General features: G+C 38.0%; 1 protein-coding gene across 1 annotated transcript in view; it reads left to right on the top strand.

Moving 5' to 3' along the window:
* CLIC4 (chloride intracellular channel 4) overlaps window positions 1-22,277 on the top strand; it is a 72,517-nt gene extending 50,240 nt beyond the window's left edge. The window contains exons 4-6 of the mRNA XM_035019460.1: window positions 4,414-4,520; window positions 17,869-18,050; window positions 18,793-22,277. Of these exons, the coding sequence (XP_034875351.1) occupies window positions 4,414-4,520; window positions 17,869-18,050; window positions 18,793-18,957 (454 nt within the window). The 3' untranslated portion in view covers window positions 18,958-22,277. The remainder of the gene's footprint in view (window positions 1-4,413; window positions 4,521-17,868; window positions 18,051-18,792) is intronic.
* Window positions 22,278-22,495: the final 218 nt, after the last annotated feature.

The following is a 22,495-nucleotide window of genomic DNA, read 5'->3' as shown; positions in this document are numbered from 1 at the left end:
CTTCCTTCCTTCCTTCCTTCCTTCCTTCCTTCCTTCCTTCCTTCCTTTCCTTCCTTTCCTTCCTTTCCTTCCTTTTCTTTCTTCCCTTCCTTCCTTCCTTCCTTCCTTCCTTCCTTTTCTTTTCTTTTCTTTTCTTTTCTCTTCTCTTCTCTTCTCTTCTCTTCTCTTCTCTTCTCTTCTCTTCTCTTCTCTTCTCTTCTCTTCTCTTCTCTTCTCTTCTCTTCTTTCTTTTCTTTCTCTTTCAAGAGTGCATGCCTATGTGCGCATGCAAGTGTTGCGGGGAGGGGCAGAGAGAGAGAATCGCAAGCAGACTCCCCGCTGAGCGCAGAGCCTGACTCAGGGCTTGATCTCAACACCTTTGAGTTCGAGACCTGAGCCAAAATCAAGAGTCAAACGCTTAACCGACTGAGCCACCCAGGCGCCCCTGGATGAGTTTTTATTGCTGTGCACTGGAACAGCATGTTTAGATTGAGAGTGCCTTCCCCTGACTGGCCTCTGCAGCCCCTGATGTGATATGCTGAGGGACAGCAGAGCCTCTGTCCAGAGGAATAACAGGAGGAAGTTCTTTCCAGGACCGCCACGGGCATTCCTTTCCCTTTCCTGTGTTCTAGGGCATTCAGGGGACATCCTGGCTCTCTCCCTTTCCCCTTGAGGACAAGGAGGTCTTCGGGTCCTTAACTCCTGCTGATCCTCCTCACACCCTGATTGAGAGCCTTCTTGTTTCTAGACTGGATGAAGAGAAAAGTTGCACAAGCTAGCAGACCAGAATTTAGCATTTCTAATAACATGTTTTTGGCATTTGATGATACTGAGAACAGAGTGTTTTTGTGAGAGCACTTCTGATTCAGTCATGACAAACAAAGATAAATACAGGCAACTGCTTGTTCCAGAGTTGTTCAGAATCTAGAGAGCAGTGAAGAGCTTAAAGCAAGGAACTTTTGCTGGTTTGTGTGACCAGTATACATAGAAAGAAGAAACTTTATCTTCTCCTCTGGGGAAAGTATTTATACATATATATTTAATTCCCCTTGCTTGAATGGAGGGAGTACTTTGCCCAAAAAAAGCTTTGAAACTTGGATTTTTAACTGAAGCAGACCTGTGTGCGTGGCTCACTTACTGATGAAAGGATAGAAGGGTAGGGGAAGTTAGACAGTTTTGGAGAAGAGCCCTATAAAGTGTTAGTAAGCCTTTTTTTTTTTTTTTAAGTGAGAAATACGATGAAAGTTGAATTTACAAGGGTAACTTAATGGGTTGTGTAATCAGACTTTATTCTTACATTCACATGAGAAAGAAAATGTCTGAGATCTTTCCTAAAAGGATGGAGATATTCTTAGCTAGGTCTTAGCATTAATAGTCTGTGATGTAATACAGAATAAAGGATGGATCTGGAAGTCTGCACGCCCTGGGTGCTCGTGCCCACGATGTTGTTGACACATACCCGTTTATTGATTATTTGCCTGCCTTTTGTCAGATGTTGAAATGAGACTCTCAGCCATTGAGAAGTTTTGCTTTATCAGGCTATTTGGGAAAGTGAATAATGATGAATTATTAAAATCCAGTGTTTGGGGGAATGCAAAATAAGCTGGCAACTGATTGAGGACCTCTTGGTTTGAATTTGATTTATCTTTCAGAGAGAACCTGATCTGTAGTAGAACAAAAATAGCACTTGATTTGGGGACAGGAAACCTGTGTTGTAGTTTGGCAATACTTTTAACTAGTCTAGGGACTTTGGGGGCCCAAGTATATAAGCTTTCTGGAATATAATTTCCTTTTAGGCAAAATGAGAGTTTGAGGTGAATGGTCTCTTGTAGTTCTAGTATTGTATGCATTAAATTAATAGTACAAGTGTAATGGTTTGTCTTGGAGAAGAATAGGGCCTGTTTAACCTGCTTTAAAGAACAGTGGTTTGTTTTTTGTTTTGTTTTTAAGAATTGTAATAGCATCTGTTTTCAGATGGATAAGGATATGCCAATTGCAAATCCTTCTTCATTCTTACCTGTTCATTAAAATAGGTCTCTAATAAATATGCTTCCATATGCTCATCTAAGTGTACAACCTCTGCACTTAGTGTGATGCCTGACATAGGGTAGACCCTTAATAGTTAGACTAAATGAATATATGTGAACAATGAATGTATCAGTGATCTGCAGTTTAATCCTACCTTCAAGCCTTACTTCATTAGAAAAAGTAGGTACAGCTAAATATTGGCCAGGGAAAAGAAGAAGAATTTTGGAAACTTGGCTAGAGGAAGACATAGATATATTGAAGAGACACTTACGTTCCTTGTGCTATTTTTTGTTTGGAATGAGTCAGTGAAATTACTGTATTACAAGCAGTAAAAACATTTAAACTGGAGGCTGGTTGTTTTTATAGTCAAGGGGAATTCAGGGATGTTGAACCTGGAATTAACTCTTTTAGCCCAGGCAAGGGGAAAAAAAAAAGGATAAAGTTTTCTGTAGTTAAGAGGAAAAAAGAAAAAAAAAAATATATACATATAACTATATATTATTAATATAGTATACATAATATATAACCTCATGAAATTCATTTACTATAATTGTTCACTGAAAAATTCATTATGTAGGGGCACCTGGGTGGCTCAGTCGTTAAGCGTCTGCCTTCGGCTCAGGTCATGATCCCAGGGTCCCACATCGGGCTCCCTGCTCAGCGGGAGGCCTGCTTCTCCCTCTCCCACTCCCCCTGCTTGTATTCCTGCTCTCACTGTCTCTCTCTGTCAAATAAATTAAAAATCTTTTTTTTTTTTTTAAAGATTTTATTTATTTATTTGAGAGAGAGAGAATGAGAGACAGAGAGCACGAGAGGGAAGAGGGTCAGAGGGAGAAGCAGACCCCCTGCCGAGCAGGGAGCCCGATGCGGGACTCGATCCCGGGACTCCAGGATCATGACCTGAGCCGAAGGCAGTCGCTTAACCAAGTGAGCCACCCAGGCGCCCAATAAATAAAAATCTTAAAAAAAAAAAAATTCATTATGTAAATATTTTTGTTTACAAGAGAAATCTTTAAGCTTAAAAATTGGGAGTTATTAAAAGGGAAGATAAATTGAGCATGTATGTATTCAGTAGGTATTTTATAATCTCTTATGTCCAGTTTTTTAGATCTCTCTCCTTGAATTCAGAATCGCACATGTAAAAAAAAAAAAAGAATAAAAAAGCTAACAAGACACTACACCACAGCTGGCGACGGAACTCAATTTCTTCCTAAAAATACCTCACCTTCATTTTTAATTTTAAAGACGTGGCAAGACAGCACCCTAAAATATATGAAAAAATATAAATTACTAGTTTAAGATTTTTTTCCCCCCGAGTCTTAACTGCACCAAGCCCAGTTTCCAGTGAAATTTTACAGGGCCTGTAAGCGGACAAGCCTTCCCTAAAATGGTGCTACTGGTCGGAATTCCTGTGGAGCCGACTCCCAGTGGGTGTAGCTCTCTGCTGAAGGGAAGAGGGAGGAGCTGAACCTTCTCACATGTATTTTCCAATGTGAGGAGGAAATAGACACTGAGTATGTGTGTTTGGAATTTAAGTATATAAAATACACATTTGTGTGGTAGAAAAAACAAAAAGCTGTGTGTCATGAATGTCCGTTTTCAAAGCAGATAAACTTGGTAAGAGCACTTGTTAGCAAAATTCCCAACCTCTTATTGTTCCGGCGCTCAGTCCCACCCTTACAATATCTAGTCCATGGGAGGTTCTGGAAAATCCCAAGTGTGGGATCGAAGTGAGTGATCTGCTTCCTGCTGTTTTTGTCCCTACACTACTGCGGATGACCGAGGTGCCCGCTTGCCCCTGCCATCCGGGTCCTCTAGTACCGCCACGCCGGCTGCCTCGGTGCACGGCACATACCAGGGATCTGGTTGGCTTTTCTGTTTCGAGAAAGCTGGATAGTTGAAATGTGGCTAGTGCAATGGTGGAAGTGAATTTTTAACTTTATATAACACCGGTTCATTGATAACTCATATTCAGATAGCCAGCCACACTTCACTAATGGTTACTGTATTGGAAATGCAGATACAGAGTATTTCCATCATTGCAGAAAGTTCTTTTGGACCGTGTTGCTCCAGACTTCTCTTTCTAAGATGCCCATTGGCTTGGCACATGCCTCTGAACAAGTAGGCTGTTTCCGCAGCATCCTAATTTATAAAATGGAGGTGGAGTGCAGATGCCCTTTGGTTGCCAAGAATATTAATATGCGAACAAAAACACTGCAGAGCTTTGTTTCCTAAGGAAAAAAACACATCTTAAAAATATCATAGAAAACAGATGATGGCATTTCTTAGAGTAGTAACTGTTCAAAGATGTCTAGTAACTGCTAGCACAATGGTTTGTTGATGGAGAGAACGTACACTAATGCATCTTTGGAGGATCTATTATCCATTCTCACTTTTCCCCCTTAGGTACCTGAAGCTTTCACCAAAACACCCAGAATCAAATACTGCCGGAATGGACATCTTTGCCAAATTCTCTGCATATATCAAGAATTCAAGGCCAGAGGCTAACGAAGGTAAAAAACAAAAACAAAAACAAAAAACCCCAAGTGATTAGATTACCACCGGAGATAAACAAACCAAAAAAACCCCAAATAAATCCAAAAATCCTGTTATGACAGTGATTTAAAATATATATTTTGGAGTCCAGACCTTCCCATTAAGTATTAAAAACTGGCTTTCAAAGTTGATTAGAGATTTGATGATAAACCAGGGTAAGTCCTTAAATTGCTATTTTCCTGTTTCAGGCTAGTGGGACAGTGCCTAGCATATGGTAGTTGTACGACACGTGTTTACTGAATGAATAGTTTTCACGAAGGGGGACCTAGACAGAGAGTTAACGGTGCATCAGAAACAATGAATGGTGTGGTTGTGGTGGTTTGGAATAGATTGTTACAACTTCATTTAAATTATTACTAAATCTTTTGTTTATTGTTGGGTTCTGGTAGCCTAAAATCAGCCTGGGTGGATTTTTGTGATAATTATCCTTAAAGAGCAATTTCGGGAGTTACTCCAAGAGAGCATTTATACTCCCCAGTCTTCCTAATTTCTCTGCATCCTAAAATGGGATTTTAGTTTCAAGTCCTGTTTTCACGTGAGAATTGTTTAGGGTAGTGCAGATACAAATTCCTTCTTCTATTTGTTAAAGGACCCCATCTTATTATTTCGTTTACTGAACTTATGTATGGTGAAGGGAAGCCTCTTTGAAAGAGGTCCGTTTAATGAACCTTGTCTCAACTACACCATTCAGTAATTTTTCCTCTCTTTGAGATGTTAAACATCGTTCTGAGTAAAACTCTCAAGAGAGAACATTAGTGTTTAATTAAAAGTAAGTACAGTAACAAGAATGCCAGCTCCTAAAGACACTTTAATCCATCCCGGTTTTGGACAGTTTGGTGGCTTGGGTGCGGTTCTTTTGGGTAGACGTTTATGGCTGCAGATGAACAAGAAAACCAAAGGGAAAAAATTATCATTGCTGGTTAAGCAAGAATAAACCATCTTTTAAAAAATGGAAACACTTGCCAATTTCCTTATGTGATTGCAGTGGGCAGAGTTCCAAGCTATTCAGGCTAGTATTTTTTTTATTATTAAATTTTAAAATTGCGGCATTTTATAATCTAGTATTGAATTTCAAGGGTTTCTGGGATAATGTTCGCTGCATGTGATGTTTTTCTGCAGCAGAGGGAAAGAGGGAAAAGCCGTAGTGTCCAGGCCTGGCTCATAGCTCTTCAGTGTGTTCTAGTAGCCGCCTTGGTTTGGGGACAACTTTCCTAAGTAATTGGCTTTTTTCCTGACTGATGTTTCGGTCTAAGCATTTCATATGCTAAACAAACAGTTACGATGGAGCCCCTTCTATCTGCACACGGTATCCTTTCTGTCGTACCCATCCTTCCTGCAGGTGACTTCTTTTCACGAAATCATCCTTTTATATCCAGATGCTCTTGCCCATAGTTCCTGAACCGTCTGAGTTAAATTCATAATGTTTTTATTTCTCTCTGTAGTTTTGGAAGCTGGAGGGTGGTTGAATTTCTTTTGACACTTGGTGGGGAGGAGAGGGGAATAAAATATGTTTGCTTAAAAAAAACCCCCAAAAACCACAAAGAACAAAACCAAACAGTTGCTTTGGGGATGGGATAGAGGGGAGAGAACAGGGGAGAAAGTGACTCATTTAAGTATAACTTTGTATTCTATTTTTTCCTACTAGTTTGTTACTGTCTTAAGTAGCCACCTACGCTTACTGTCCTTAGAATGTTATAACCAGTAAGAACAAACAACATAATGGATCACACAATGTATAACTTAGGCGGCTTTATATTAAATTACCTGTTGGTAAATAAGAATTCCAGTTGCCAAGCAACTTTCCCCGTAGGGCCTCTCACTGCCAGGAGATTTTAGAAAACGATATTCCAAATCACTTTGGAGCTTACTGAGTATATGTAGATTTGTTGAAGGTGTCTTGTCTGTCTGTTTAGTGCAATAAAATGCCTTAAATCAGCCTTGGAAATTAGTGTTCCAGCTCCTTCTTCCCCCAAACTTTATTATAAACCGCTTACAAAGAGATGGATTTGTCATTTTACGTGGTAAATCAGAGTAGGCAAGCTTTTGATTAGTCTTACCAGCCTATGGAAATAGTTTACAAAATTCAATATGTTTGGACAATTTTAAGACATAATTCTAAGTAAGGAATTAAATGCCTAGATGCTGTGCTGTCGGGCCAGTGAAAGAGAAGGGTCAGTGCTTAGATGGGGTACAAAATAAACAAATAGGGTTTAAAGAATAAAATAAAGGGAAATACGGTAGGGAGGGAGGGAGGGAGAAAGAAAAAAAACAAAGAATGAATGAATTCTTTTGGTAACATGTCCAAAGCTGATTGGGAGTAAGTTTGTGTAATCTTTTGAAGCATTAAAAGAAATTAATAGGTAATTCCTTTTATAAAAGGGAATGGGTTAGATATGACTTGTCCCAGATCTTTTTTTTTCACTTCTGTGATTTCATTAATTTATATAAATTATTAAGCTCCCAAATGTAACTAATAGATCATTTATTAGTGTGTTGGTATTTATAATATTCTTAAGAGCTCAGTGAATTTAGCAGTGATGAAATCTGCCATTATATGTCCTAAGGCATATTTCATAATGTCCAAATTCCTGTTTTTAAGTGGAGGCAAGGAATCTATAGGTTCTAATTAGTTCCTTTTTATTCAGAATTCCCTCCCTGCCTGTCTCCCTTCCTTTTTTTTCTCTCTCTCTGTGAAGTGTTTGGAATCAGAGGATGGTTGTTCATCATTGTAGCTATGGAACCTAAATGTATATTTAGTCACCCTTAAATACTCCTTTTTTTTTTTTTTTTTTAAGATTTTTAAAAAATATATTTATTTATGTATGTGAGAGAGAGCATAAGCAGGGGAGCAGAGGGAGAAGCAGACTCCCCGTGGAGCAGGGAGCCCGACGTGGGGACTCGATCCCAGGACCCCGGCATCATGACCTGAGCGAAGGCAGATGCCTCACCGACTGAGCCACCCAGGCACCCCAAGATTTTATTTATTTGAGAGAAAGGAGAGAGTGCACGAGCAGGGGGAGTGGGAGAGGGAGAAGCAGGCTCCTCAATGAGCAGGGAGCCCGATGTGGGATTCAATCCCATGACCCTGGGATCATGACCTGAGCTGAAGGCAGAGGCTTAACCAACTGAGCTGCCCAGTCATCTTTTAAATACTCCTAACCTCTCCCTATTTTATATTGGCCTTTAAAAATTGTTTGCATAAGATTACCCTTTATTGAGATTAGCAGTAGCTTTAAAATACAGTTTTATCTTTGTAAGGGCTCGTAATTTTGGTTTTCTTCGTTGTGAATTGTATTCTTTTCCTACAGCAAATATGGTCATGTTAAATTTAATGCTTTCTGTCTTGCATTTACTCAAATTATACAAGTAATTGAGGAATGTATGCTTGTTGAAAAAGTTAAAATAGTTTAGAAATAAATTTAATAAAATTTCGGTGTCCCTTCTTAACCTCATTTGAGCTCTTCCCACACAGTTAATATTCATCCTTTTTTTCTATGTAATTTTGCAAACATTGTATATGAGTGTGTATTTATGTGTATATTTACATTCTGCAATCGTTCTTTTCACATATTATGTGGTAGAAGTCCTTCCATACCAAAATATAGATCTACCTTATTTTTTAGAAACATTGCTTAATGTTCCATAATATGGATTTTTATTTAACTGTTTCCCTGTTGATAGTCATCTGGATTGTCTCAAGTTTTTTTTATTGTGACAAACAATGCTGCCAGTGAATGTCCTTGTGCTAGATTCCAAATAGGTCAAAAGGTTTTGTTTCTCAAAAGTCTACACCAGTTTATATTCCCACTAATGTGAAAGTATTCATTTCCCCACACTTCTGACCCTGGCATGGGTGTATGAGTGTGTGTGTGTGTGTGTGTGTGTGTGTGTGTGTGTGAGAGAGAGAGAGAGAGAGAGAGTTTTAAAATTTTGCTGTAGTTTCATAGGCAAAAAAAGTTGTTTTGGTTTTCAGAATTAATTTAAAACTAATCAGATGGCCTCTATTACAATTAAGTACTAATTTTTTTGGAGAGCTTTTCAAATACCTTCTTAGAGATACCAGCATTACCACAGCAGGGGTGTTAGAGAATGGTAGTGTAAGACAAGGGCCTCCTTTCTCATAGCTTGCTACTGCCTTCTAGTGGTTAGTCTTGACATTTTCTTTATCTTAACCAGATTCCTTTGTGGTTTGTCTTCAAAACTTCATTATGTTTATTGAATGATGCTCTTTAATACCTCTTGGCACCTCTGTCTTTCTTTGTTTTGTTGGCCTTCCTCGTGTTGTTACATAAAAATTGAATGAAACGAATTCACCATTCTTTGCATTACTATACCCTTTATTCTGAGATTCTTAATGAAAAATCATTAACATTCTAGCGAGGTACAGCAATTCAGCTTCATTGCAGGTGCTTTACTAGGTCCAAAATTGTAGAAAGAATAGTAATTTTAATGTATACCAGGTTCTTAATTTTAGCCTTTGTGTTACATCTAGGATTATACGCATCATATGTTTCAAACCTTGTAAATTTAGAATACTTTATTTTTTCTGTTGGATATATTTGAAAACTAATTCAGGAAAAGGATGAATTTAGAGCAGGTTGAAGATCATAAACTTGCCATACCCCTCAAGTGCCATTTGAGACTTTGTTTCAGTGTTTGACTTCACAGTATTATCTTTGGTAGAGGCCGTGACTCTGTTCATTATAATCTGATCAAAGAATAAGTCCTTATATCTGTCTTATATCTGTGTATTTATTCTGTATTCACTGATTTTTTTAAAAGATTTTATTTATTTATTTGATAGAGAGAGACGCAGCGAGAGAGGGAACACAAGCAGGGGGAGTGGGAGAGGGATGGGCTCGATCCCAGGACCTGGGATCATGACCCTAGCCGAAGGCAGACGCTTAACGACCTAGCCACCCAGGTGCCCTTGTATTCACTGATTTTGATAGGAAGCATATTGAATCTTTAAGTTGGTTCTTTCACAGTCCTGAGATTTACTGTCCCTTCATTCTCACCACCCTCCACCCCCTTTTAAGTACAACCATGAAAAATTTTCCATCCTGCCCTGGACTCCTTACTAACCTAGCTATTTCTCACATTTTATTCTCTTGTCAATTTATAAATTTAACATTTTATGACTACATGCATGATCAATACCTTGTATGTAATCAGTGAAAGGTTATATCTATTGCTTTTGTATTTTTGACCTTTTATTTTAAATGGCTTGATTCCTTGTCACTTCCGTAGTTGCAGTTGAACTCAGTTCCTCAGCTTTAGTTTACTCGGCTCCAGTGTCCTCCTGCTTAACTCTTTTCTCTAAGAAATAAACTAGCTTGATCCTGGCTATGGCTAGAGTGACCTTTTATTAATAAAATAGGTAGTTCTTTGATCTTGATCTTGTCATCTGTCACTTGACATACATACATTCCAATTTGTTTGATATTTACCTAAGTAAAAAATTTTACCAATTCTTCTTTACATTTTAAAATGGCTTTTATGTTCTATAGTAATATGCAGTTCCTGCCTCCTTTTCAGCTTCCCACAAAGATGTAACAGTCAGATACAAATATCTCCACTCATCTGACTTTAAAAGTGTCTATTCTACATGTTCACCTGATTTCCTTTTGAACCTTCTCCACACATTTAATGTTTATATTTTTTTATATTTATATATTTTTTATATTTAATTATTGGCCTTTCTCAGTCTGTGGCAGATGTTGATCAGATGTTTAATTTGTGCTTGGGTAGAATGCCATGAAATTTGGGGGATCTACAGAGGAAGCACAAGACAGACTTTACCTTCAAAGAAAATAGAGTGCAGTTGGGGAAGCAAGAATAATGCATTGACTTAATAACAAGAATTAGAAGGAAGAGGTTCATGATTTAGTAGACCATTAGTTTAATATAAACCAGCCCTGAGTTTAAAAATTTAACAGCTCTAAAAATCTAACAGTGCTAATATTAAGATACTGAACATAACTAATACTTTTTTTTTTTTTAAGAGAGCGTACGAGCAGGGAGGGGTGGGGAGGGGCAGAGGGAGAGAGAGAATCTCAAGCAGGCTCCACACCCAGCATGGAGCCCAACAATGGGCTCCGTCTCACAGCCCTGAGATCATGACCTGAGCTGAAATCAAGAGTTAGACACTTAACTGACTGAGCCACCCAGGCACTCCACTAATACATATTTTTAAAACATAGTAAAAACTACAAGGTACTCAGTTATCAGATACTGACTTTAACTTTATTATAGTAGATAGTCAAAGGTAGAAGAACAGCGTGGGACGTTTGTTTGTTTGTTTTCTAAAGATTTTATTTATTTGACAGAGAGAGAGATAGCGAGAGCAGGAGCACAAGCAGGGGGAGTGGCAGAGGGAGAAGCAGGCTTCCTGCTGAGCAGGGAGCCCAACGTGGGACTCGATCCCAGGACCCTGGGATCATGACCTGAGCCGAAGGCAGACGCTTAATGACTGAGCCACCCAGGCACCCTAACGGGGGAAGTTTCAACTAAGAACTAGACATTATAAAAAACCAAATGGAAGTTCTGGAATTTAAAAATACAATATCTGAAATTATGAATTCAGTATATGAATCGAACAGATTAGACCATGATAATTGGAAGATAGAATTAGTGAACTGGAAGACAGATCAGAAGGAAATAACTAATGGAAGCACAGAGACAAAAGGAAAAATAAAAACAGAGGAAAGAGTGTAAGACTTGTGGAACACAATGAAAAGAGTTTGATATATGTGTAACTGGAGTCCCAGAAGGAGAGGGGAAAATGGAGCCAAAGGTATAGTTAGAGGTAATCGCCAAGAATCTTCCAAAACTGATGAAAGATAAGCCATGGAGTCAAACATTACACAACCCAAGCAGGCTAAATATAAAGAGAACCACACCTGTGTGTACCATAGGCACCTGCTGAGAACCAGACAGAACCTTACAGGTGGCAGAGAGAAAGCTCTTCAAGGTAAAAGCAGCGGGAGTGAGCACTGATTCTCAACAGAAGCAGTAGAATCCAGAAGGCAATCTTAAGAGCTCTTCAGAGAGCTAAAAGTGAATTAAAATTCTATAAGTAGTGAAATACTCTCCAAGAGCGAAAGCAAGCACATCCAAATAATTTTTTGTTTTTGCCTCAAGATAGGACATTTATATTTATTGCCCTGGATTCATATACTTGCTAAACTGGTCAGCTTTTTCTTATGGCCTTTTCCGTGAACCTCTAAAATTTACTGTTCAGTTTACAATTCCAAGTGGTCAAAACACACCCACATTCTCTAAGATGTCAGTCAGGTCTCTTCTTTGATGTTCAGAATAAGGCAGATTCTCCTTCACTTCTATATCTTTAAAGTAGGATATTATCTGCTCTTCCCATGTCCCATGGCTGCTCTGAGAATTAATTCTACTATTATATATTCCCCAAGTGTTTCAGCTGAAAAAATACTATAAGAATAAGACATTAATTTTTTATTTATGGATTTTAATAAGTGATGGTGAAATAGACATTTTTAAACAAACAAAAACTGAGTACTTATCTCAGTAGATTCCCAGTAAAAGAAATACTTAGTTTTTCAGACAGAAGGAAAATTATTTCAGATGAACACCAAGAGACACAAGAAGGAAAGAAAGCAAAAAGTAGTATAAATATGTTACAAAGTATAAATGCATACTGTCTGTATAAAACAGTAATGCCTTGTGGAATTTAAAATCTATGTCAGATGAATATACATGACAAAGCAGCCTTCAGGACAGGAGGGAGGTAGTGACGGCAGAGTGTTATGAGGCCCTTGCATTATCCTGGAAGTGGTGAGAGGGAACAAAGACTAGTAGAAGACTACAACACACTAACAGAGGGAGAGATGAATAATGGATTTTAAAAACTTACTCCAAAAGAAGCAAGAAAGAAGAGAACACAGAACAAGTAGAAATCAAAATGTGTGATGACAGATTCAAACCAAAGTTTGTAGTAATTACATTCAATGTAAATGACTTAACTACTCCAAATTGAAGACCTCACTTGCCAGCTGGCTCAACAATATGTTGCTTTTATGTACAAGACTGAATACACACATATACGTGAAACACACACATGTATTCAGGAAAGGTGAAAGGAAAGTAGTGCAAATACTAACGAAAGAAGGGGGCAAAGCTGCACCGATACTGGACAAAGGAGACTTTAAGGAAAGAAGCACTAACTAGAGATAATGAAGCATGTTTCAAACTGATTTAAAAGGTTAATCTATCTGAAAGATAGAATGATTCTAAATTTGTATTACTAAATACCTAGCCTGGAAATATGTAAGCCAAATTCACAGAACTAAAAGAGAAATAAACGAATCCACAGTCTTGGTGGGAGATTTTAACTCACTCCTTTAGTAACTGTTAGAATCAGCCAAAAACTAATAATCAGAGAGTCTAGCAGAATTGAACAACACAACGAACACGTTTAGTCTCGCTGATACGTACATAGAACACTGTCCCCAACGACTGCAGAATGATACATTTGGTTTTCACATGCTCGTAGAACACTTCATCAAAATTGACTGTAAATACACAAATCTGAAAGATTTTCCAAAAAATGGGAATTGAAATCATACAGAATATTTTTTTCTGACTATAAAGAAAAGAAGCTAGAGATCAGTGACAAAATCACAGCTAGAAAATTTCTACAACTTTGAAAACTTCGCAGTACGTTTCTAGTAATCTGTGGGCTGAAGAAAAATAAAATTATGAAAGACAGCAGGTCTAAATTTATGTGATATGGCAAACAATGTGCTTAGAGGGGAACTGATACCACTAAGTGCTTATGTTAGAAAAAAAGATTGGAGGGGCGCCTGGGTGGCTCAGTCGTTAAGCATCTGCCTTTGGCTCAGGTCCTGATCCCGAGGTCCTGGGATCGAGCCCCGCATCAGGCTCCCTGCTCCGCGGGAAGTCTGCTTCTCCCTCTCCCACTCCCCCTGCTTGTGTTCCCTCTCTCGCTGTGTCTCTCTCTGTCAAATAAATAAAAATCTTAAAAAAAAAAGGATTGGAAGTCTGACGGTCTCCACCTCAGGGGTTTAGGTAGAAAAAGATCAGCAAATTAAACCCAAGAAAGTAGAAGAAAGGAAATACTAACCAGCAGATTTCCTTGAAATAAGAAACAAACCTGACAGAGGGTCAGTGAGGCTAAAAGTTAGTTCCACGAAAAGTCTAATAAATAAAAATTAATAAATCCTTGACAAGAAAAATCCAGAAAAGTGAGAAAGGCAGCAATAACCAATATTAGGAATAAAAGATTGTTACAGATCTTACATTGAGGTGATTTTTAGGGAATATTATGAAAAATTTTATGCTTATAAATTTGAAAACACTGTTGGTTAAATTTACAGAAAGTATAGTGTAACAAAATTACTATAGGAGGGCATAAAATGTAAATAGTCTTATGTCTGTAATTAAAAACCATTTCATAAAAAAAACTCCAGATCCAGATAGCTCCACCGATGCACCAGAAGCATTTGGGGAAGAAGTAACATTGGTGTTGCACATAATCTTGCAGGGAACAGAAGACAGGAAGGTACTTCCCAGCTTGCTTTTTTTTTTTTTTAAGATTTTATTTATTTATTTGAGAGAGAGAGAATGAGAGAGAGAAAGCACATGAGAGGGGGGAGGGTCAGAGGGAGAAGTAGACTCCCCGCCGAGGAGGGAGCCCGATGCGGGACTCGATCCCGGGACTCCAGGATCATGACCTGAGCCGAAGGCAGTGGCTTAACCAACCGAGCCACCCAGGCGCCCCCAGCTTGCTTTTTGAGGTCAACCTCGACACTCAGACCACACAAGAACATCAAAAGAAAGATGGTTTCAGGCCAGTCTCTCCCAAACATAGATGCAAAAATCTAAATAAAATATATCTAATCCAGCAAAATGAGAAAAGATAATACACACAACCAAGTGGGGTTTAAGTCAGGAACAGAAGATTGTTTAAACATTAAAATATCTGTATAAATTAATAGCATAAAGGAGAAAAATAACATTTCAGTAGAAGCAGAAAAAGTACTTGATAAAATTTGATAACTTATGGTAAAATGATATATATATATTTGTCTTAACAAACTAGATGTAGCAGGGAACTGCCTTAATTTGGCAGAAAGAATCTACCAAAAAAGCTATAGCAAATATCAAATGTAATAGGGAACTAGTGAAATTTCGGTTTCCTTTGAGACTGGGAACTAGGAAGTGGTGCTCACTATCACCACTTCTATCCAGCATTGTAGTGAAGGTCTTGGCCAGTACGATAGGCAAGAAAAAGAAATAAAAGGTATGAGAATTGTAAAGGAAGGAACAAATTTGTCATTATTCTTAAGCAATATAATTGTGTATGTAGAAAATCCAAAGGAATCTACAGATAAACTGTTAAGAATAAAAAAATGAAAGAGCAAGGTTACTGGATATGAGGCCATTATAAGAATCAGTTGTATTTTTACATGCTGGCAACAAACAATAGAAAACATGCAAAAATATTTACACCATCAAAATGTCAGATATTAAAAAGTCAGATATTTAGGAATAAATCCAATAAAAGATGGTCAAAGCCTCTACACAGGAAACATAAGTCACTGAAAGAGATGTTTTAAAGATTTAAATAAGTGGTATTGATAGATTGGAAGCCTCAGTATTGTAAAGATGCCAGTTCTCAGGTTGGGGTTCTGTTGAATCTGAATTATTGAAAAGCCCAGCCGGTTTTCTGTGCATGCATGCATGCACGTGTGTGTGTAAATTGACATGCTAATTCTAAAATTTATTAGGGAAATTGAAGGAAATTGAAGAGAGACTTAAATTACCTGATATCAAGACTTACAAAGGGGTAGTAGTTAAAACAGTGTGGTACTAATACTAGGATAGACAAACAGAACAATGGAACAGAATATGGAGTCAAGAAAATACCCCTATCTCACACCTACACAAAAACCATTTCTAAGTGGATTGTAGATATAAATGTGAATAGTAAATAATACACAATATCTAGAAGATAATGGAGGATATCTTCATAATTTAGGGGTAGGTAAGATTTCTTAACCTGGATGAAGCACTGGAAGTTTGTTTGGAAGAAACAAAATTGATTAATTGGACATTAGGTTTAGTAACTTCTGTTCATAAAAAGTCACCATTAAGGGAGTGGAAAGGGTGAAGGAATACGTGATACGTATTACCACAAAGGGCTTGCATCTGTAATTTATAGAGAACTCCTACAAATAAGACAGGCTATGTGATGAAAAATGAACAAACAGCACTTTACAAAAAGAGGATATCCAAATAGTCGGTAAATATGAAAAGGTGTTAAACCTAATTTGTCATCCCCCCGAATGGCTAAAACTGAAGAGACTGACAGCACCGAGTGGTGTTGAAGATGTGAAGTCACTGGGATGTCACTGCACTGCTCTTTGTTGTGTTGAACTTGGCAAGTTGATTGCAGTTTCTACTAAACCTGAACACGGGTATACCCAGTAACCCACAACTCCATTTTTGAGTGGAATATGAACCATTGTGCACCAAAAAGATATGTCCAAGAATGTTTGTTCCACGATTAGTCATGAGCCTCAAACCGTAAACAACACAGACCCCATTTACAGGATGGATGAATATTTCTTATATAGTCATATAGTGGAATGCTAGATAACAACGAAAATGGCTGATCTGCCTTGCACAACACCACAGATGATGTTCCTTAGGGTGCTACCCTGGGCCCCCCGCCTGTCCTTCGCTTCCGTGGTTTCGGTGTTCATTTATGTTCTCAGGATTCCCAGCCATACTGCTCCAGCCCAGACTGTTCCAGACACTGTAGCCCAGCTCCTACTCTGAGGTCTCACAGACAACTCACCTCAAAGGCAGCACGTACTGAACTCTTGTCCGCACCCCCTGAACCTGCTTCTCTAGGCAGGTAAATGTTTCAGCAAATGATACCAGCCTTTACCCTGGGAATAGTTTGTTGGCCGTTTCTCTGTACTATGCCCACTCCCCAAAATGTAAACTCAAACTGCTTTGTTCAAGAGTGAATTTAACGATGCTTAGAATAAGAGTTGGCATGTAGTAGGAGCTCACATCTGTATTTTGTTGAAAACATCTATCCTCTTTCCATATTCAGTTTTGCTTCCAAGCTCTGTTGGTTTTTATCGCCTAAGTACCTCCAAAATCCACTTACTCCTTTTTATACCCACAGCCCCTTATCTAGCCCCTTATCTGTCATCTGTTGTCTGCACTGCAGGGGGCGGGGCACTGCCAAGAATGAATGGGTGGGAGCAATTTGGAAGAAGAGGTTTTGGGTTAGGACATACTTATGTTGCTGGTGAAATATCTAGTATCTGGTGAAATATCTAATACGCAGCATATAAAACTTTTGTCTTTTTCTCTAATGGAACCAAATTTACTCAAACTTATAACTGTATTGGTTGTCACCTCATGATATGTAGCTTTCTTTTATGGCCAAGCACTGTGGTCACCAGTGTGAGCTTGTGCATTCAGAGGGTGGGGGGTGAAGGTGGCCTGGGAAGGTAAAGGGTAAGGGTAGCAGAAGACTGGTCTGCTCTTAGTCCGTATGTGTATCTAACAACCTTCCCACCCCCTCTGCTAAAGGTCACTAACCTTGACTTTCCAGGTACACAGGGGTGGCTCTGTCCCACTCGTCTCTGAATTATAACAGTCATAATATCTTAATCTATTGGGGTGAAGAGCCCCCTGATGCACTTTTGTAAATTGAACTCTCTAATCTGATGTCTGTGTTTTCCGTGTTATTATAAAATAGTGCTATTCTTGACTTCTTGTGTATTACAAGACAGTGCAAAAACTTCAGGCTTTCTGCTTGGATTGTCTGTATCGGAGTATCTTAACGTGTTTCTTGGTGATAAATCCAAATATTCCTGGGGAAACAGGCATTAAAATTCAGGGCAAGAATCTCTGTCTTGGCAAGATTTTCTTCCCTAGACTTGAATTAATAGGTTTGCCTTTTCTCACTAATTTTTCTAGTTTAAACATCCACTGTATTGGGCCATAGTGTGTTTTTAAGTGGGACATTTAGTTATTGAGTTTTTACAGATTCCAGTTTCTGAAACGGTCATGCTCATTTCTGTGCTTACCTGAACAAATGTACTTGTCTCATCCCTTGCCCCATGTAAAGAAGCTCCAGGAGAGCAGGAACCTTGTCTGTCCTGTTCTACAGTGCCTCATGTCAGAGTAAGCAGTTGATAAAATAGTTATTGACCGAAAGAGTAATGCTTCTACTTCGGGACTTGGGTGGTTTTCCTTCTTACAGTATCCCCATCTTTCCTTCAGCACTGGAGAGGGGTCTCTTGAAAACCCTACAGAAACTGGATGAATATCTGAATTCTCCTCTCCCTGATGAAATTGATGAGAATAGTATGGAGGACATTAAGTTTTCTACACGTAAATTTCTGGATGGCAATGAAATGACATTAGCTGATTGCAACCTGCTTCCCAAACTGCACATTGTCAAGGTAGGCCTGCAGGATGTGGTGTGACATCACCATCAGACTGGGTATTCTCTGTGTACTAAGATAGCACTTTATTTGTCTATGAATTTTTTTTTTTTTTGATCTGGTGTATGACTAGGAACCCCAAACAGTATAACTTAATACTATTTAGGCAACAGTTGGAATACCCTCGAGTTAACAAAATGGAAAATTATGTCTTAAAATTGAGGCATATGAGAAAGAAGATTTTTTTTTTTTTTTTTTTTTTGGTGACTGTATAAAAATTAAAAAATGTAGCAGGTAACTTTGAATTGGAGTTTGCTACATTGACTTACGTTGTCAGATTCTGTTGTGTGATCACCTGGTTATTTCTATATAAGGCAAAGAAATATTTACTGAGCATTTATTGTGTAAGACACTGCGCTAAATAGAAGAGTAGTAAACACTAGTTGTGATAAAGATCAAGACCAAGGAAAACAGAGATGTAAAATCATGTGTGTGCCTTGAAGTATTTACCCGGAGATTACACCTGGCTGTCTCTCTGGGTCACCAGGGCAGGCGTTTGCAATCCCTGTCACATGACTGAAGTTCAGATGTACTTTGCGGTCCTTGTCATTATTTAAAACTCTAGTTAGAATGGAGGTGACTTCTCAAATAGAAGCAGTTCTCAGAGATTCACAGAATTAGTTTGCCCTAAAATCAGAGATAAGTCTGGTTTACAAGTCATGGAAAATAAATGTTAACTTTTGATCTCTTTGTATTTCAGGTGGTGGCCAAAAAATACCGCAACTTTGATATTCCAAAAGGAATGACTGGCATCTGGAGATACTTAACTAATGCGCATAGTAGGGATGAGTTTACCAATACCTGTCCCAGCGATAAGGAGGTTGAAATAGCCTATAGTGATGTAGCCAAAAGACTTACCAAGTAAAATATCCCTTCTGAGAGAGATGTCTTTGCATCTTCCCCTAAGGATATGCTTTTCCTAACAGACTGCTCCTGTTCCTATAAAGTAGAAATTTTATTTTGCATGAACGTGCAGTTACTCAAGATTAGGATAAAGGCTAGACAAGGTATAGTAGCTATCTTTAAATATACACTCCTAAGCAGTATTATGTTAAAATACTTTATCCTGTCTCCCTCCCCTGCCCCATACCCTCCTCTCCTCTAATCCGGAGACACTCCGCCACGCTCTTCACTCTAGAGGTAGATTGCCGTCCCTCCGGAGCCCTCACCGTTGTGTCTGTTCCCTGTGGACTGAGGGCAGAACTTCGGAGGGCCAGTGTGTAACTGTTAAAATAGTACCCACGACTTCATCAGTCAGCCGAAAACTGGTGCACAATGCATGGTACAAGGAATATTTATGTATTTTGGGGATTGTATAATATTTAGTAAGAGTATATGAAAGGATTGCTACTGTATCAGAATACTCTGTCTCAATTCAGTCTGTCCTGGGTGTGTCACCACCAGTGAAGAGAGCCTTCCACAGAAAGTCACTACAGATTTTGCTGTTTTACTTTGTACATGGATTTTTACTTTTGCTTAAAAGCATTTATCCTTCATACCAGTTATAACATCGGACACTGTGTAGGAGCTACAAGTTCAGAGAGAGGGATGATATTCTCAAGATCTTCCTCAAAGCATTTTATCTATCTGAGAAAAACCTATGGGCACCTGCTACTCTGTCTGAATGTGTTGCTTTTTGTGTGTATTTTGCCCAGTGCCATTCTTTTGGAGCCTTATTGCTTTCCTCCTTTATTTTAAAAAGCTCCTTTTTAGGTAAGCGTAGACCTTGCTGTCTGTAGATCTTTTGAGTAACACTACATAAACTGATATTTAGTTGATTTAGCGATAGCAGTATGACTTGTAATGTAAAAATTAACACAGATAATAACCTAAGGAATGTAGGGTGGGTTTGTCAAAATGTCAAGCAGAATTTTGTTTCTGAAGCATATTTAATTAATATGGATAACCTAAAGAATGCCTTTTCCATCGTGTATTAAAAACAAGATAAAACAGCCATCACCAGCTTTCCCATTCAACCCCCGTTGGCTCTTAAACTTCGGGTAGAGCATGGTTAACTCCTTTGGAACTAAATTATAGTTGTTATGGTGAGTACGTATTTACTGCAGTTTTGCCTAATCTCAATCATTGTACTTCCTTCAATTAAATTTTTCTAAAGCCACATTGAGGAATAGCACTCTGCATGTTTGTTTTTTTAAAAAATTGGAAGTCCTAAACCAGGAATGATCTGTGCTCTAACAAGGGAGGATGAACTTGGTAAAAATAAAACAAAAGTTTGCTACGTATTTATTCATTTTTTGAAAATGGACTAAGTACTACTGCTCCAAAGACCCTAGTTGTAACTATCATACATTTTTGGTAATTTTTTATATGTAACTTGTTTAAGAAGTGCTATTTCTCATAGGCTGTTTTTGGAAATTTACATTATTGCTTTAAAATGGCAATGTTTGCCCCCGTTTGGTGTGTTAACATTTAGTAATCACTGGCATTAGGGAAGCAGCCTGATTTTTATAAGCATATACTGCATTTTTTAACCTATCAGTCAGTAATTACCTTGGTATAGGAAGATAAGCTCCGTATTGTATCCATTTGGCTCAGGGAGGTTTCTTTGCCTTGCCTTTCTTAGAACTCCTTACTGCTGATAAAAAATTTGGGCACCCACCTTTAATTAAATATTGGATGATGACTTATCTGGTTGCAAGAAAAGCACTCAGGTTATCGCCGGGAAGTTCTATAGCAGTAGCTTCGGTGGGAGAAAATGTCACATGTGCTCCAGGACACAGGCAGCCATCACCACTTCTCACCTCCCTTTAAAATAGTAGTAACTTGGCATTCAGGTGATACTGAACCTCGCCTCCTGGCTCTCAAAGTATGAAAAAGATTCAAGAGAAGGGTCTGTTCTTTCCAATGAGCAGGGGACTAAGTGGTGCAGAATAGAGGGGCTAATGAGGACAGAGGTACATTTCTCAAAATAGAAGGATGAAAACCACATTCTGAAATTCAGTCGTGAACTACTTTCACTTTGGATATTTATTCTCTTCATTGTCTTTTTAAAATTTATCCCATGATTTTACTTGGCTGTCTGTCTAGATGTCCAAGGAAGGCAGGTCTGTCTGTTACGATTTTGATGTAGAAAGACAGATCTTATTATTACTTTATCAGGGAAGATAGATGAAATTGAGATTGGCAGATGGACAAAAGCTAGGAAAAAGGATGATCCCAGAACATGATTTTTTCCCCCCATTTTATACTTGTGGAAAGATCATAGCTTAAAATGTTGGGAGATTTTAGGGCATAGAAGTTTTCATGGCAGTTCATGTAGTTTATAAACTGACATAATGCAGATCATCTGATACTATTTCTACAACTACTAAATCATTTCCCCCTTAATGTAAACCCCTTCTGTTCCACCTCAACAAGATTAGAGTCTGAATGGAAACTCTCACTGTTTTCCAAGGAATTCTGAGAAATTTTTGTGTTGAACAGTTGGAAAGCTCTTTACTACTTCAGTTGATATAACTTCCTTTTTTTTTTTTTTAATGTAGGTGCAGATTTTCTATACCCCTCTGCTATCTTTTATTAAGAGCATTGACTTTTGTGATGAAAATCATACTAGGTTTGATTTCTTGATAACTCAGCTTACACAATATTTTTAAACTCTTGAGCAATCTGTGTACAATTAAGAGATTTCTGACATTTATTCTTCACTAAGTTGATCAACTCTAGAATTTAGGCATTTTAACATCGGTTGAGTTTTGGATCTTTCTAGAGTTATGTAGATAGCTTTTGTTTCTGTACATTTAAAATATCCATTTAAGAAATACCTACAAGGTAAAAAATGAGAAGAAATAGCAATGTATTTTTTCATAAACATTTTGATACACATTTCATCGTTTATTGATTAACCATTTTCTTACACTGGTTATAATCAGCATTTGATTCAGAGAGGGAAGCATTCATTATTGATATACTAAATGGGCTTTTTTTTATTCCATCCTTTACAAATGATCAAGATCGGGGCTTGTCGAAATTATATTTTTATCATGGAAAAAAATTTCAACTCCCTAAGTCCTAATGTTGAACAGAATTGGAGTATTTTCTTTAGAATTACTTGAAAAGGCAAATGAAAGCTTATTATAGAATGCTTGTATTTTCTTTTCTCTCTCTAGAACCAGTATATTGCTGGCAGCTATTGTATTAAAAAAATAAAGTATATTTTCACTATCATAAAAGGTTCTTTTTTCCCCCATCATGAAAATAAATAACAACTTGGGGTAAAAGTGTTTTACTTGAGACTACTTTTTTCCCATGAGTGGGTGACTCAACACATTTAATTGATTAAAGGGGAAAAAATCATATGGTCATCTCAGTAGGTGCATAAAATAATTTGATAAAAACTTTAATGATTCTCATTCTTAGCAAAGTAGGGCCAAAGGCAAAAATTT

The sequence above is a fragment of the Mirounga leonina genome, unplaced genomic scaffold (assembly GCF_011800145.1).
Source record: "Mirounga leonina isolate KUSES-001 unplaced genomic scaffold, KU_Mleo_1.0 Mir_173, whole genome shotgun sequence".
NCBI lineage: Eukaryota > Metazoa > Chordata > Mammalia > Carnivora > Phocidae > Mirounga > Mirounga leonina.
This window is presented reverse-complemented; position numbering and strand designations above follow the sequence as displayed.